Source organism: Triticum aestivum, chromosome 2B, assembly GCF_018294505.1.
Source record: "Triticum aestivum cultivar Chinese Spring chromosome 2B, IWGSC CS RefSeq v2.1, whole genome shotgun sequence".
NCBI classification, from domain to species: domain Eukaryota; kingdom Viridiplantae; phylum Streptophyta; class Magnoliopsida; order Poales; family Poaceae; genus Triticum; species Triticum aestivum.
Genome location: NC_057798.1, coordinates 3873604 through 3886899, shown reverse-complemented (window position 1 = coordinate 3886899; position 13296 = coordinate 3873604). Strand labels below are relative to the sequence as shown.

Below are 13296 nucleotides of genomic sequence, written 5' to 3'. Positions count from 1 at the left end.
TATGCAGACTGGTGCTAAGACTGACACCGACGCTGAGATTCAGACCGGCATTGAGACCGGTGCTGCCTCGGGGAGCGGAGCCGGTGTAGAACCGAAAGCAAAGAGGCAACGGGTTCCTAACAAACTCAGGACTACTAGACTGGTGGTCACGGAGGTGGACGACGGCAATTTTGAGCCAAAGGTGCCCGAAGAAGCGCGCGCGTGCTACGGCAATCAAATAGGCTGCATCATACGGACAACCGCCACCATCAACGATGAGAATCTAAAGAAGATAGAAAATATGAGGAGCTCCCTCCTAAAGAAGTTTCACCAGATATTCTTGTTCCCGGGCCGGAATGAGAAAGATTATGAAGATCCAGACAATGACCCGGCAATGAAGAAGATAAACAAACACGCCATGACCAAGTTTAGCAACGCGTTGGCCGCCTGGAATAATCGAGTGAAAGCAAAGATCAACGACGGGGAACCCTACTCCGAGATTGTAAAGGATAGTCCGACAATCACGGAAGAGCAGTTTCAAATATTCAAGGAGGCTTGCGAGGCCGAAGCTGCCAAAGAAAAGTCTAAGTACATGAAGGGGCTTCAAAAGAGGAACATTGGGACCCACCACCTCGGAAGCCATGGTTACGGCGGAAAGAGGTCCAAATGGGCCAAGGAGGACGCGGAAGCCCCGAGTCTGGGCATCCCAGACCCCTTGGCGGATTTCACCGTCCCGCAGGAGCGTGACGTCCTGAGGGCCCGCCACCGTTGGGACCCACTGAAGAAGGTTTATGAGACAACACCGGTCATTACGGAGTTCATGAGACTGCTGGTAATTTTAGTTTCTAATCAATTCGATTGCACACGTTAGTCATATTTGTAAACGATCCTTGTGCCTTTTGCAGAGAGAGCAACACCGGATTGCGGCCGAAAGCGACTCGCCGTCTGAGGCATTGGCGAGGCCCAAGTGGGACACTCCATTCAACCGGGCGTTGAACATATTGAAACGACAACCGGTGGATACTCGACCGTCGTATGGACGCGTGCACGGTGTCGGAGACGGCGCCACGTGGAAGAAGTACTACCGTGAGACCACGGAGGAGAAAAAGGAAAGACGGAGGTTAACTGAAGAAAGCATTGACAAGAAGGTTGAGACTGCGGTTGAGAAGAAATCATCTCAGACAGTCGCAACAGTGGTAGCTGCCGCAAAACAGGCGATTGCAGATATATCTACTTCCTTGGTGACGGGTGTTCACACTTGGACAAGGGAAAATCCAAAAAAAATCCAGAGGACTTTCCCCTTGCTGACTTCTTGGCAGCACATGCTCCCGCACCGGCTCCCGCACCTGCTCCCGCACCTGCACCCGCACCGGCTCCCGCACCGGCTCCCGCACCGGCTGCCGCACCAGACGTGCTCGGTGGTGCCTCCTCTTTGGCTGAGCTCGACACCCTCACGGTATCTGCCACACCGGCCCCCTTCAATATAAATGTATAATCTCCCGTTTTCGTTGCCTTTCGGATGTCTCACATTGCAGACTTTTATTTGCAGGCCGACGAAACCGCATGCACCATATTGTACACCATCGGCGAACAGAAGGTGGACGTGGGGAAGGGGACGATAATGGAGCCGAAGGAACCATTGTTCCACAGCCGGTCGATCCCCCCGAACGTCTTCAAGGTTTTCGTGGCCAGTGTCAAACAGGGCCACGAGAATTTGCCTCCTCTAATACTAGTGGGGGATGACGACGAGACTCCGCGGCGGCTTGGTGATTGTTGCAATGGGTGGGTCCTGTTGTGGCCAAAGAGTCTGCTTCGTTTGGAGGCGGCCGGGAGCACACCCACGAGCACACAGCCTCAGCAAGGTATGAACATCAACACCCCACCTACCCAATTAGCGTCGGGTGTCGGGTTGGGTGATAGCGGACGGGGTAAGCAGGTGGCTCCATTAGAGGCTGATGACGTCGCCATGGATGAGGATGAGGATGACGATGGCGCTGAACAGTATGTCTATACTGGCGCCTCCTCAGGGTTTGAGCATCATGAGTCGGTGCCTGAATTACCGTCTCAACGTGTTATTGACGACCATCCGGTGGTAAAGAAGCCTAGGAAGAGAGCGAGGAAAGGCAAAAAAGCTTATTCTATGATCCAGCCGCCTCAGCAACCTCGGCTTCGGGACCGTGTAGATATCCCCGATGCGGATAAATGGCATATCCCCGGTCGACCAATCCTACCTGAAACAGCGCTACGGGCCAGATTCGGCGATCTAAGGAGACTTCATGACGATGTGCTGCGGGTAGAGAAAGGCCTCATCGCCTCGAAAGATCCAGGATACCCACTCTACGTGGTTAACGTTCCGCAGCAAATGTCGTACGTCAAGGGCTTCCCCGCGGATAAGTTCTTCCTCCGATTCGATTACATATTCGACATGTTTCACGTGAAGAAGCTGGATTTTACTTTTGTCCGCCTTTATGCCTTGCACATGAGCTACATCATTGGGGTTGAGCAGATATCTCATATCTGTGTCGCTGACCCGTACTACATGCACGAGGGCTTCTTGGGAGTCTGTGCACAGCATCGTGAATACGCGAGGGATTACATCGTCAGTTTCATGCTCGCCAATAAGGACAAGGAGGCGATTCTCCTGCCTTATCATCTCGTGTAAGTCATCCGCGCTGCTATCATTCCTTCGATTTCAATAATTCATTTGCACGGTGGAGGCTAATTAATTTGAGGTGTACTTATTTTGCGCAGCGGCGGGCGCGCCGTCCTCATCATCCTCTACCCTCGATTCTTCCACGCTCTTTACTTGGACTCGTCGAAGAACATTCACAAAAAGGATTACACCAACATCAAAGATGTTCTCGACAGTGCTATGTTTTACTACCAAGCAAGGGGTGGAGAGGTTAGGGACAAGAAGAGAAGGGGCGGCAGGCCCGCCTTCAGCCATAAGACCGACTTCTGCTGCATCCAGCAACCGAACGATTCTCTTAATGATGGATTCTATGTCCTACACCACATGCTGGAGTACCGACAGGATCATCAGAACCTTCACATGGCGCCTAGATCTAGCGATGCCCATATTCTGCAATGGGCAAAGGACATAGGAGATATCGAGGATCATCGACTTCGAGCTGAGTTCTATAACATCCAGCGCGAACTTGCCCAAATCATCATGAATGAGGTCATCGGAAAAACAGGGATGTTCCATGCAGAAGGACAAATGTCGCGGGAAGACGTCCGAACATGGATAGCCTCTCAGCGTCTCGACATGAAGCCTTTCACTAAGCTCGATGACTATCTCCCTGACTTGGATGGATGGCACGACATGATGGAGTGATTGTCGATATATGACAATGTGTCCATTTAGTCCATACTTTCTTTTATGACAAAACTTTGAGTTATGCACGGTGAAACTTTATTTGTGATGTAATTAAACCGTCCTCCTCCTCGACTAGCGAAAATCACTCTAGTTAGGTCATTTTGGGTACGATGAACTTTGTTATTTATGCTTATGATATGTTATTTCTATTTTTGCCAAGTCTGTGTCTTTGTGTTGCTCAACTATATATGTTGCATATCATCGACTCATGTGACGATGCATGTGCATAGATCATAAATGACAAAGAAGTGCTACGCCAGGAGTATATATACGACAGGTGGCCGGAGTGTCAGGCCCAGGTGTACCGGTTTTCGGTTTCCGAGCGACACGCAGTACTTAGTTTAGGTTTACGCTAATGCGAGAGAGGGATACGAACTCATGTACTCAAAGTGATAGCTATTCTCGTGTATATCATTGTTTAGATGGATGACGATGTATTTGCAAGTAATCGAGACTTGTATCGCTATTTTCGAGATTGATGACGAGAGACCACTTTGTGTTGGATGATGATTATGATGATGACATGATTTGATGAGACTAATTGTATGTATATGCTATGATTACATTTGTATGTGGATGATATGCTAAAGATTATTGTATAAAGCCTATTCAAATGCAAAACAAATAAAAAACAAATCTGCAGGAAAAAAACTAATAAAACTAGTAGTAGCGAGGGGGGATTTAGCAGTAGCGCCGACTTAGCAGTAGCGCTTACCTGTAAACGGCGCTGCAGATAATATCAGCAGCGTCCTTTTCTAAAGAGCGTTGCAGCTATTCATGTGTAGCAGTAGCGTGGGTCAACACGCGCTACTGCTATACGTTAGCTGTAGCGCCTTATTAGTAGCGCCGGTACCCGCGCTACTGAGAGGGCCAAAACCCGCGCTGCTGCTAGGCTTTTCCCTAGTAGTGAATAGGAAACATACTAATTGTTAGTAGTAGATGATATATTCGATCATCTATGTTAAGGCCTCTTTTGGTTCATAGGATAGGATTATCATAGGAATAGGAATTTTGTAGGAAATGAGATGACATGTATCTCAAATCCTATGAGTAGGAATAGAAAACAAGATGTCATTTGGTTGACACCAAAGGAATTTTTCCATTGAGTCTAGGCTCTTTTTTATTTTCCTATGAAATGTGGAGGATAGGAACCAATCCTATGTAGGAATAGGAATCCATTCCTATAAACCAAAGGGCTCTAAAGGAAAAAATCCTATAAGAATCCTATCCTCTAGAATTCCTATGAAATTCCTCTAAACCAAAGGAGTCCTAAATATATTTGGAAAATAAACATATGTTCAAAATATGAGGAATTTCATTCGGACAAAAATATGAGCCATTCTATCTATCTATCTATCTATCTATCTATCTATCTATCTATCTATGAGTACACTAAATCATAGAGTCTCTAGAAAATCCCATGTAATTCAGAGAAAATAGGAAAATTCTGGACCATTAATCATGTGGGATAGAATTATAAAGATTGGGAGAAAAACTACATGAAAATCCCTGGTTAATCAGAGAAAATAGAAACATTATGGACCGTTAATCATGTCGGACAGAATTATTATGGTAAAGATTAAATGCAAAACTACAGATTCCGCATTTTATGGACAAACTAGGAAACAATTTTTGTGTGTGTGTGTGTGTGTGTGTGTGTGTGTGTGTGTGTGTGAGGGAGGGAGGGAGGGAGGGAGGGAGGGAGAGAGAGAGAGAGAGAGAGAGAGATGCTACTGAGTGGAATTTCCCTCCGCATGAGGAGTATTCAAGGGCCAACGAGGTCTGCATTTTCTAACTATTTATGCATGTGATTAAGGTACAAGTAAGAGCGTCAGGAACACTAGACGTGATAGCCAGACAGGGCAACGAGAGGCCCTCTTCGGTTCGCGTCACTGTTGCAAATCCCTACCAAAAATAGTGCCTGGTCGTTGAAGCATCCCATCGTGATGGACACTGCATTAAGTGCATCAACAATATGAAACATAGTAATTAGTAGTAGATGATATACCCGATCATCTATGTTGAAAGTATATTTGCAAAATAAACATAGAAGTTGAAAATATGAGCCATTTCATTCGGAATAAAATACGAGCAATTTTTATCTATCTATCTATCTATCTATCCATGAGGAGGGCGTTTTGGTGGACGGAGGCTGCTATTTGCGTCGCTCGTTTTGGCATCGTGATGCGTTGTCTCTACCCTGTTTACTATATACGACTTCTATTCAGTAGATATACAATGGTGCCGCCTACTTGTGTTCATGATTTATACGTGGGCCTAAGATTTTGGTGCTGCCTCGTGTGAACGAGATGTGTTTTCTGGGCGGCTTTGAATTTGGCCCACTAAGCGGGCTGGTGCAGGTGGTTGGTTGGGAATAAATGTATCTGTTGGGCCCATTCAGCGACAGCGACGACCATTAAGGGGTGCGTGTTCATGTTTGGGCAGTCGACCAGAGTGGATCATACCGGAGCAGGTGAGGCTTCTCGCCATGGATGGCATGGAGCGCTTCTTCAAGGAATCTGACGCATGGTAATTTTCTGAAGGAAAAAAAAAAATCCTATTTCTAGTCTAATTTCCGGCTATTGGGTGTGATGTTTTGAGCCGGAAGTCGATTGGATTGAAGTTTTCACCCGATATGTAAAGTGGGGCCATATTATGGAGACATCTTCCAACTCGTCCCCTTCCCCATGCACATACCTAGCTACCTTCCTCTCCCACTCGCTCGCTCGCCTGTTTGTCTCATCAGTAAACAGACCGATGGGAGAAATAAAGCACCGCCAGACCGAAGGCAGCCATGATGGCTATGGCTAGGTAAAGGTACACCGAGCATCTTGCACCCATGACGTTGTCGACTGCCTTGGTCACAGTCACCAAAGGTGTTTTGTCTGCTACGTGGTGTTGTGGAGGCTGAGGTGGCAAACAAAGAATGTCCAACAAAACCTCGGAGGGCGGTGAAACACTCGGTACTAAATGAGATGATGAGAAAAGCAAGGGAGATGACATCAATAAGGGCAATCCCAATATTATGGGGTCTATAGTTGGTGTATTTACATGTTTGTATCTGAAGTCTAGAACATAGTTTCATGATTGGTAGTTCCACCTATATAGGGCATCACAACGATATGTCTATGGTGAAATATTACAAAGGACAGGTGAGGCGGGGTGTGGGCACCGCCCAAAGCCGTGTGGCGCGTGACACAGTGGCACCGATCGTTTCGGTCATGTCAAGCTCCATCGGCTTCATGTCACCGGGTAGCTTCCAGTTGAACCCGTGCACGAGCTGTGCTACAGCAAACTCCACTGTATGCTGGCTAAGCCCCTGCCCTGGGCATGAGCGCCTTCCAAAACCGAATGACAAGAACTCGTAGCAACCACCCTTGAGATCCAGGCCGATGGCCTCCCCATTGGGCATGAACCTCGATGGCCGGAATGTGTCAGGGTCATTCCACATCTCACAATCATGGTTGATTGCCCACGCGTTGATGAAGATACATGAGCCCCTGGGCACTGAGTAGCCACCGAGGACACAATCTTTGGTGGTCCCGTGGAGGACAACCGGGATTGGCGGGTGCATCCGGAGCGTCTCCTTGACGACACACTGAAGGAAAGGGAGCTTGCCAAGATCCGTTTCGTCGACCATCCGGTCAAGCCCCACAATGTCAGCGAGCGCCCGTTGCAGCTGCAGAAGAATGTCAGGGCAACAAATCATCTCGGCCATTGCCCACTCAATGGTAAAGCCCACATTGTCCGGCCCACCAAACAACATATCCTGCGTTCAGCATCCACATATTCTGCGAAATCACTAATTAAGGAGTACTCCTTGCGGAGATCACTCCAACTTCCCCAGGTTGCGACAAGTGGCGCACTGTATGTGCGCCACTTATCGCAACCTGGGAGTTTTCTCTTTTTTCGTAGATCCGTTTATTCAAAACGTTTTATCTCTTAAACCGCGCGTCCAAATCTCAAACCGCTTTCGCCGTTGGATTCCTCACATCGAGTTCTTCAAAACTAGATCCCATGTTGATAGGTTTTGACGAACTTTTTTTCACGAAAAAACCGGACAAAAAAACCGACAAAAAAACCGAACCGGGAACACGAGTTTTTTTCCCTTTCTGAAAGAGGCACGCCTGTGCCTCTCGCAAAAGCACAACCGTGCCTCTCGCGGAAGCAAAACCATGCCTCTCGCGAAAGAAAAAACAACAGAAAACACGTTTTTTTTTCGTTTCCAAGAGGCACAGCCGTGCCTCTCGTGAAAGCACAACTATGCCTCTCGCGAAAACAAAACCGTAACTCTCGCGAAAAAAATTTATTTTTTTCAAAAAAAAGAAATTGGTCGAAAAGCTAGAGAAGACCGGTAAAAAACCAAAACGTCAAAAAAATGAAAAAAAAACCGTTTAAAAAGCCGAAAACGCGTGCGTAAGAATAAAAAAAACAAAATCCGGAAGGAGCGCCCAGAGCGCGACACGTGGCGAATGGCTGTGAGCGCGCCAAATGGCACTGATCGTTGCGAGGCTCCCGAAGGAGTGCTCGTTAATTAGTTGCTCTCCATATTCTGTAATCAATTGAGTGCTTCGTTGACTTAAAAAAGTAATACATTTATAAGAAAATTATACAAATACTAGAGCCAAATATATGGCAAGTACACTTTGGATTCTTTGGCAGGTGTGTATGTCGTATCGTACTTCTGTGCTAGTTAGGACACAGTTACTACACCCTCCGTAAACAAATGTACTCCCTCCGTTTCAGTTTACAAGTCCTACGCGTATATCTAGGTTGTCAATTTCATCACCCAAATATAAATTATATGACACAAAAATTAGACAATTTGAAAATAGAACATCTAAAGTTTATATTGTTATATTTTTTATAATATATGGTTTGTATTAGGTTGGTCAAATTGACAATTTAAGGGTACGCGCACGCCCTGTAAACTGAGAAAGAGGAAGTAAGAGCTTTTAGATAATTATAAAGTAGTGATCTAAAAGGTTTTATATACTTCCTTCATCCGAAATAAGTGTCGTGGCTCTAGTTCATATTTGCACAAATTTAAACTGAGGCTACCACACTTATTTTGGGATGGAGAGGGAGTATTTTTTAGCTTACAGTGGGAGTACTTACCATGATCAGGCCTTTAACGTTGTCGCGGGTGAAGTGGAGGTCCTTCCCGCTGGCATCAGCGAGGAACGCGAGTAGGCCGCCTACTATGTCAGCGTCGGCTTCGTCGGGGTTCTTTCCCCTCCTAATGTGCTCGTTAATGATCTTGTCCGCAAACTTGCCGAGAGCGCCGCACACAGAACGGAGGCGGTGGTCCAAGCCCCGGCGGCCAATCCAGCTAAGCCATGGGAAGATGTCACCGATGTGAAACACTTCTAAGAGCTTGGAGTAATCGTTGATCTTGGGGATCAACTCCTCCAGTCCTTGGACGTCGCGGACGCTGAAGGCGGCACGCAGGATGACGCTCACGGTGTGCTTGTAGATGAGTTCGCCGAGGTTCACGGCTTCCCCGCTGGACCTGCCGACGTCCCGGATGAGCTCCCCATACCCGTCGCGCACGGCGAGCCATGTCTCGGCGCGCTGCCGGCTGAAGAGCTTGGTGACGCACAGCTTGCGCATCTCGCGCCAGTAGCGCCTGTTGTGCGCGAATGCCATGTCGGAGCAGCCGTAGGTGAGGTAGAGGATGGCGATGGAGGTTGGACGCTTCCAGAAGTCATTGTTGTCCTGCGCCTGGAGCACCTCGTGCGCGTACTCCGGTGTGGACACCACCAAGATAGGGAGGCAGCCCAGGCGGAGGTGCACCAACCCCCCGTGCTGCTTCGCCAGCGCCGCCAGAGCACGGTGAGTCAGCTGGTCGGCCATCAGCATGTTACGGAAGATCGGCAGCGGCTTCGGGCCTGGAGGGAGCCGCCGCCGTCCAGCCAGTGGCAGGATGAACAAGGCTACCGACGCAATCGCAAGAAATATACCAGGAGATCATGTAGGCACTCCATGTTGATCAACCCAGTCTACAGGGTGTTGTATGCTAGGCTTTCTCCAGTCCAAAAGGCTGAGGCGGAGAAAGAGTATCAGGCTTTAGCTAGTAGAAAGGCTGAGGTGGAGAAGTAGTGTTAGGCTTTAGCTAGTAAAAAGGCTGAGCTGAATAGAACATGCATAGTAGTAGCACCGTAAGTGCCATCTGGGTCCTGTAAAAGGAGCTGCTCCCCATCAGTTGTAAGGAGGAGAAGTAGCAACCAAGTCCCTTGTGTGGAGATGAAGACCCGGGTGTGGGGGAGCCACACCCCGGCAACCACGTCCCTTGTGACGCTGGTGAAGCCCGTGCAAGTTGGCACGGCAATCTCCGCCCCGACATCCTCGGGACCAAACAAGCCCGTGTCAGGAGGCATGGCAACGACACATATGGTGGGCCACGTCCCAACCATGATGCTGGCGACCAGTGAGCCCGTGCAAGAGGCACGGTACTCTCATGTCGGCCACACTCCAACAACCAGGTTCTCAGGGTTCTGCAAGCCCGTGTGGGCGACACGGCACTCTTCGACAAGCCTCAACTGGGGGGCGATGAAGAGACGGTCATGGGGCGACAAGGCCTCGACCATGACTATGGCGGCCGTCGAGACCGTGCAGGAGCCACAGTGCTCTATGGTCGGCCACACCATGACCTCGACACGCTTGGGGTCCATTGAGTCTGTGCAGGAGGCACGACACTCTCTGTTCGAGCACGCACCTACCACGCTGGTGGCGACTGTCGAGACCCTGCAGGAGGCATAGTGCTCTACGGTCGGCCATGCCGCAGCCCCGACACGCTCGGGGTGCATCGAGTCCGTACGGGAGGCACGACTCATAGCTGTTGGGGGAGAACGGACAAGAAAGTCTATTTGGAAGAGCGACAAGGAGTCCACTACCTTGGGAGAAGCCACTCCTGGTAGTGCTGTGTCTGACAAGTCATCCCCGGGAAGGGAGTTCCCGGGTAGCATGACGTCTAACATGACGACTCCGGGAAGGGACTTCCCGGGCAGTGTGATGTTAGGAACTACGACCCCAACAACTCTGACGCCCAAGAGCGAGGTGGTTCTTGGGCAGTTTCTGTCCCTGCCTACATCATGATCAGACCTGTTCGACGCCAACAACGTTGGCGATCCACATAAGTTGTGACGCGTAGGGGGACTTTTCAAGCAGAGCCTACGGGACGACCACAACACCCCAAGAAGACGGCCAATCGGACGAAGGCACTTGGTCGTGTTTAGTTCCAGGAGTTGTATGACAAGGTCGGGATCATCGACGTCGAGCCCCTTCGATAGGGTTGAGGGGGAGATTGTTGATCAACCTAGTCTACAGGGTGTTGTGTGCTAGGCTTTCTCCGGTCCAAAAGGGTGAGGCGGAGAAAGAGTATCAGGCTTTAGCTAGTAGAAAGGCTGAGGTCGAGAAGTAGTGTTAGGCTTTAGCTAGTAAAAAGGCTGAGCCGAATAGAACATGCATAGTAGTAGCACGGTAAGTGCCATCCGGGTCCTATAAAAGGAGCGGCTCCCCATCGGTTGTAAGGAGGAGAAGTAGCAATCAAAAGTTTAGTAGTATTGCCACTACAACCAGCCTCACTTAGAAGTAGTACGTGAGTATTTTTCCAAGTGAGTGTGTGTGCGCTCTTCACTCATGTCCTACTAGCTTGCACTGGCTGCAAATTAGTTCCTTTATTCTACTTCGCTTGATCGTCGGCTAGCTACGCGGTAGTTTGGGCTAATAATTGGTATCAAAGCCCCAGGTTACAGTAGCCATGGCTGGTGCACAAGGAAAGCAGCAGCGCATCACCTCGGATGGTTCTAAGTCGTGGCCATCACAGGACGGCTCCCAGTCGCCGCCTCCGGAGGAGCGGCGAGGGCGCAGCTGGTCCAGGCATGGCCATCATGGTGAGGTCGTGGTTAGGGAGATCATGCGCGAGAGCGCAATTAGCGGTAGCATGCTCATCACCTTCCCGATGCTCACGCGCTCGAACTACAGTGAGTGGGCGCTGATCATGGAGTGCAACCTTCATGCGGCGAGCCTTTGGGTTCCCATGGAGGACAACTTGGTCGAGAGAAAGGAGGACAGGAAAGCTGTGGTGGCACTCATGCGCGCCACGCCGCCGGAGATGCACGGCATGCTCGCGGCGAAGGCAAGCGCCAAGGAGGCGTGGGAAGCCATCCGTACCCAGCGCCTCGACAGCAACCGCGTGTGCGAGGCGAACGTGCAGAAGCTGCCGGCGGACTTCGAGAACATCACCTTCAAGGAGGGCGAGCTCGTTGACGACTTCGCCGTGCGAATCTCTAGCCTTGCATCGCAGCTCCGCACGCTCGACGATACCATGGACGACGCGAGAGTCGTGCGGAAATTTCTCCGCGTCGTGCCACCTCGCTTCGCTTAGGTAGCGGTCTCCATCGAGACTTTGCTTGACCTAAGCGAGCTCTTCATCGAGGAGCTCATGGGCCAGTTGCGGGTGGTTGAGGACCGCCTTGACGACGGTTGCGAGAGCTTCGGCGGTGGACAACTCCTATATATTCTCGAAGAACTGGGAGGCAAGGAAGCATCAAGGACGTGGTGGCGGTGCCCCGAGCAACGGAGGCGACAACGGCAGAGGCGGTGGTCGCACCCAGGGGGAGCCGTACGAGGTGCCGGCAACGACGACCGAGACAAGTGCCGATATTGCAGCATCAAGGGCTACTGGGCCCGTGAGTACCGCAAGAGGATAGCTGACGAGGATACCGCAGCTGCGGCAAGTCTCGTGCAGGCTGAAGAGGACTATGGGCCAACAATGATGATGGCTTGCGCCGAGACCATGCAGGAGGGCGTAGCGCCTCCAAAGAGCATGGTCTCGACAAGCATCAAAGCCGTGCAGGAGGGCGCAACACCTCCGTCGACCATGGTGCCGGCAACCGTCAGGTCTGTGCGGGTGGCACGGAGCTCTTCAAATAATCCCCTCCCGACATCGGTAGTGCTCTCCCCGACAACAACGTTCTCGGGGGCCTACGAATGGGAGTAGATGAAGACCCGGGTGTGGGGGAGCCACAGCCCGGCAACCACGTCCCTTGTGACGCCGGTCAAGCCCGTGCAAGTTGGCATGGCAATCATGGCCCCGACAACCTCGGGACCCAACAAGCACGTGTCAGGAGGCACGGCAACGACGCATATGGTGGGCCACGTCCCAACCATGATGCTGGCGACCAGTGAGCCCGTGCAAGAGGCACGGTACTCTCAGGTCGGCCACACCCCGACAACCAGGTTCTCGGGGTTCTGCAAGCCCGTGTGGCGACACGGCACTCTTCGACAGGCCTCAACTGGGGGGTGATAAAGAGACGGTCATGGGGCGACAAGGCCTCAACCATGACTATGGCGGTCGTCGAGACCGTGCAGGAGCTATAGTGCTCTATGGTCGGCCACACCACGACCTCGACACACTCGGGGTCCATTGAGTCCGTGCAGAAGGTGGAGAAGTAGTGTTAGGCTTTAGCTAGTAAAAAGGCTGAGCTGAATAGAACATGCATAGTAGTAGCACTGTAAGTGCCATCCGGGTCCTATAAAAGGAGCTGCTCCCCATCGGTTGTAAGGAGGAGAAGTAGCAATCAAAAGTTTAGTAGTATTACCACTACAATCAGCCTCACTTAGAAGTAGTACGTGAGTATTTTTCCAAGTGAATGTGTGTGTGCTCTTCACTCATGTCCTACTAGCTTGCACTGGCAGCAAATTAGTTTCTTCGTTCTGCTTCGCTTAACCGTCGGCTAGCTACGCTGTAGTTTGGGCTAAGCCTCCATGGCGATCTTTGCAAATGCAGCCATTGCCAATACCAAGTAGTACTAACTATACTGCTTTCAGAGTCGAAGAAGAAGCTATAGCAAGATGTTAATCGTAAAGACGCTAGCTGTATTATGTTAGGGGCTTGAGGTAGTCTTATGTATTGTTTGTTCAGCGTTTCCGAA

At 50.3% G+C, this 13296-nt stretch overlaps 1 protein-coding gene across 1 annotated transcript; it reads right to left on the bottom strand.

Moving 5' to 3' along the window:
* Positions 1-6404: 6404 nt before the first annotated feature.
* Positions 6405-9325, bottom strand: LOC123047646 (cytochrome P450 84A1; the record flags this gene model as incomplete). Its single annotated transcript, XM_044471227.1, has 2 exons — positions 6405-7127; positions 8477-9325. Coding segments are annotated over 2 exons (1479 nt in total), but the record flags the coding sequence as incomplete, so codon positions are not given.
* Positions 9326-13296: the final 3971 nt, after the last annotated feature.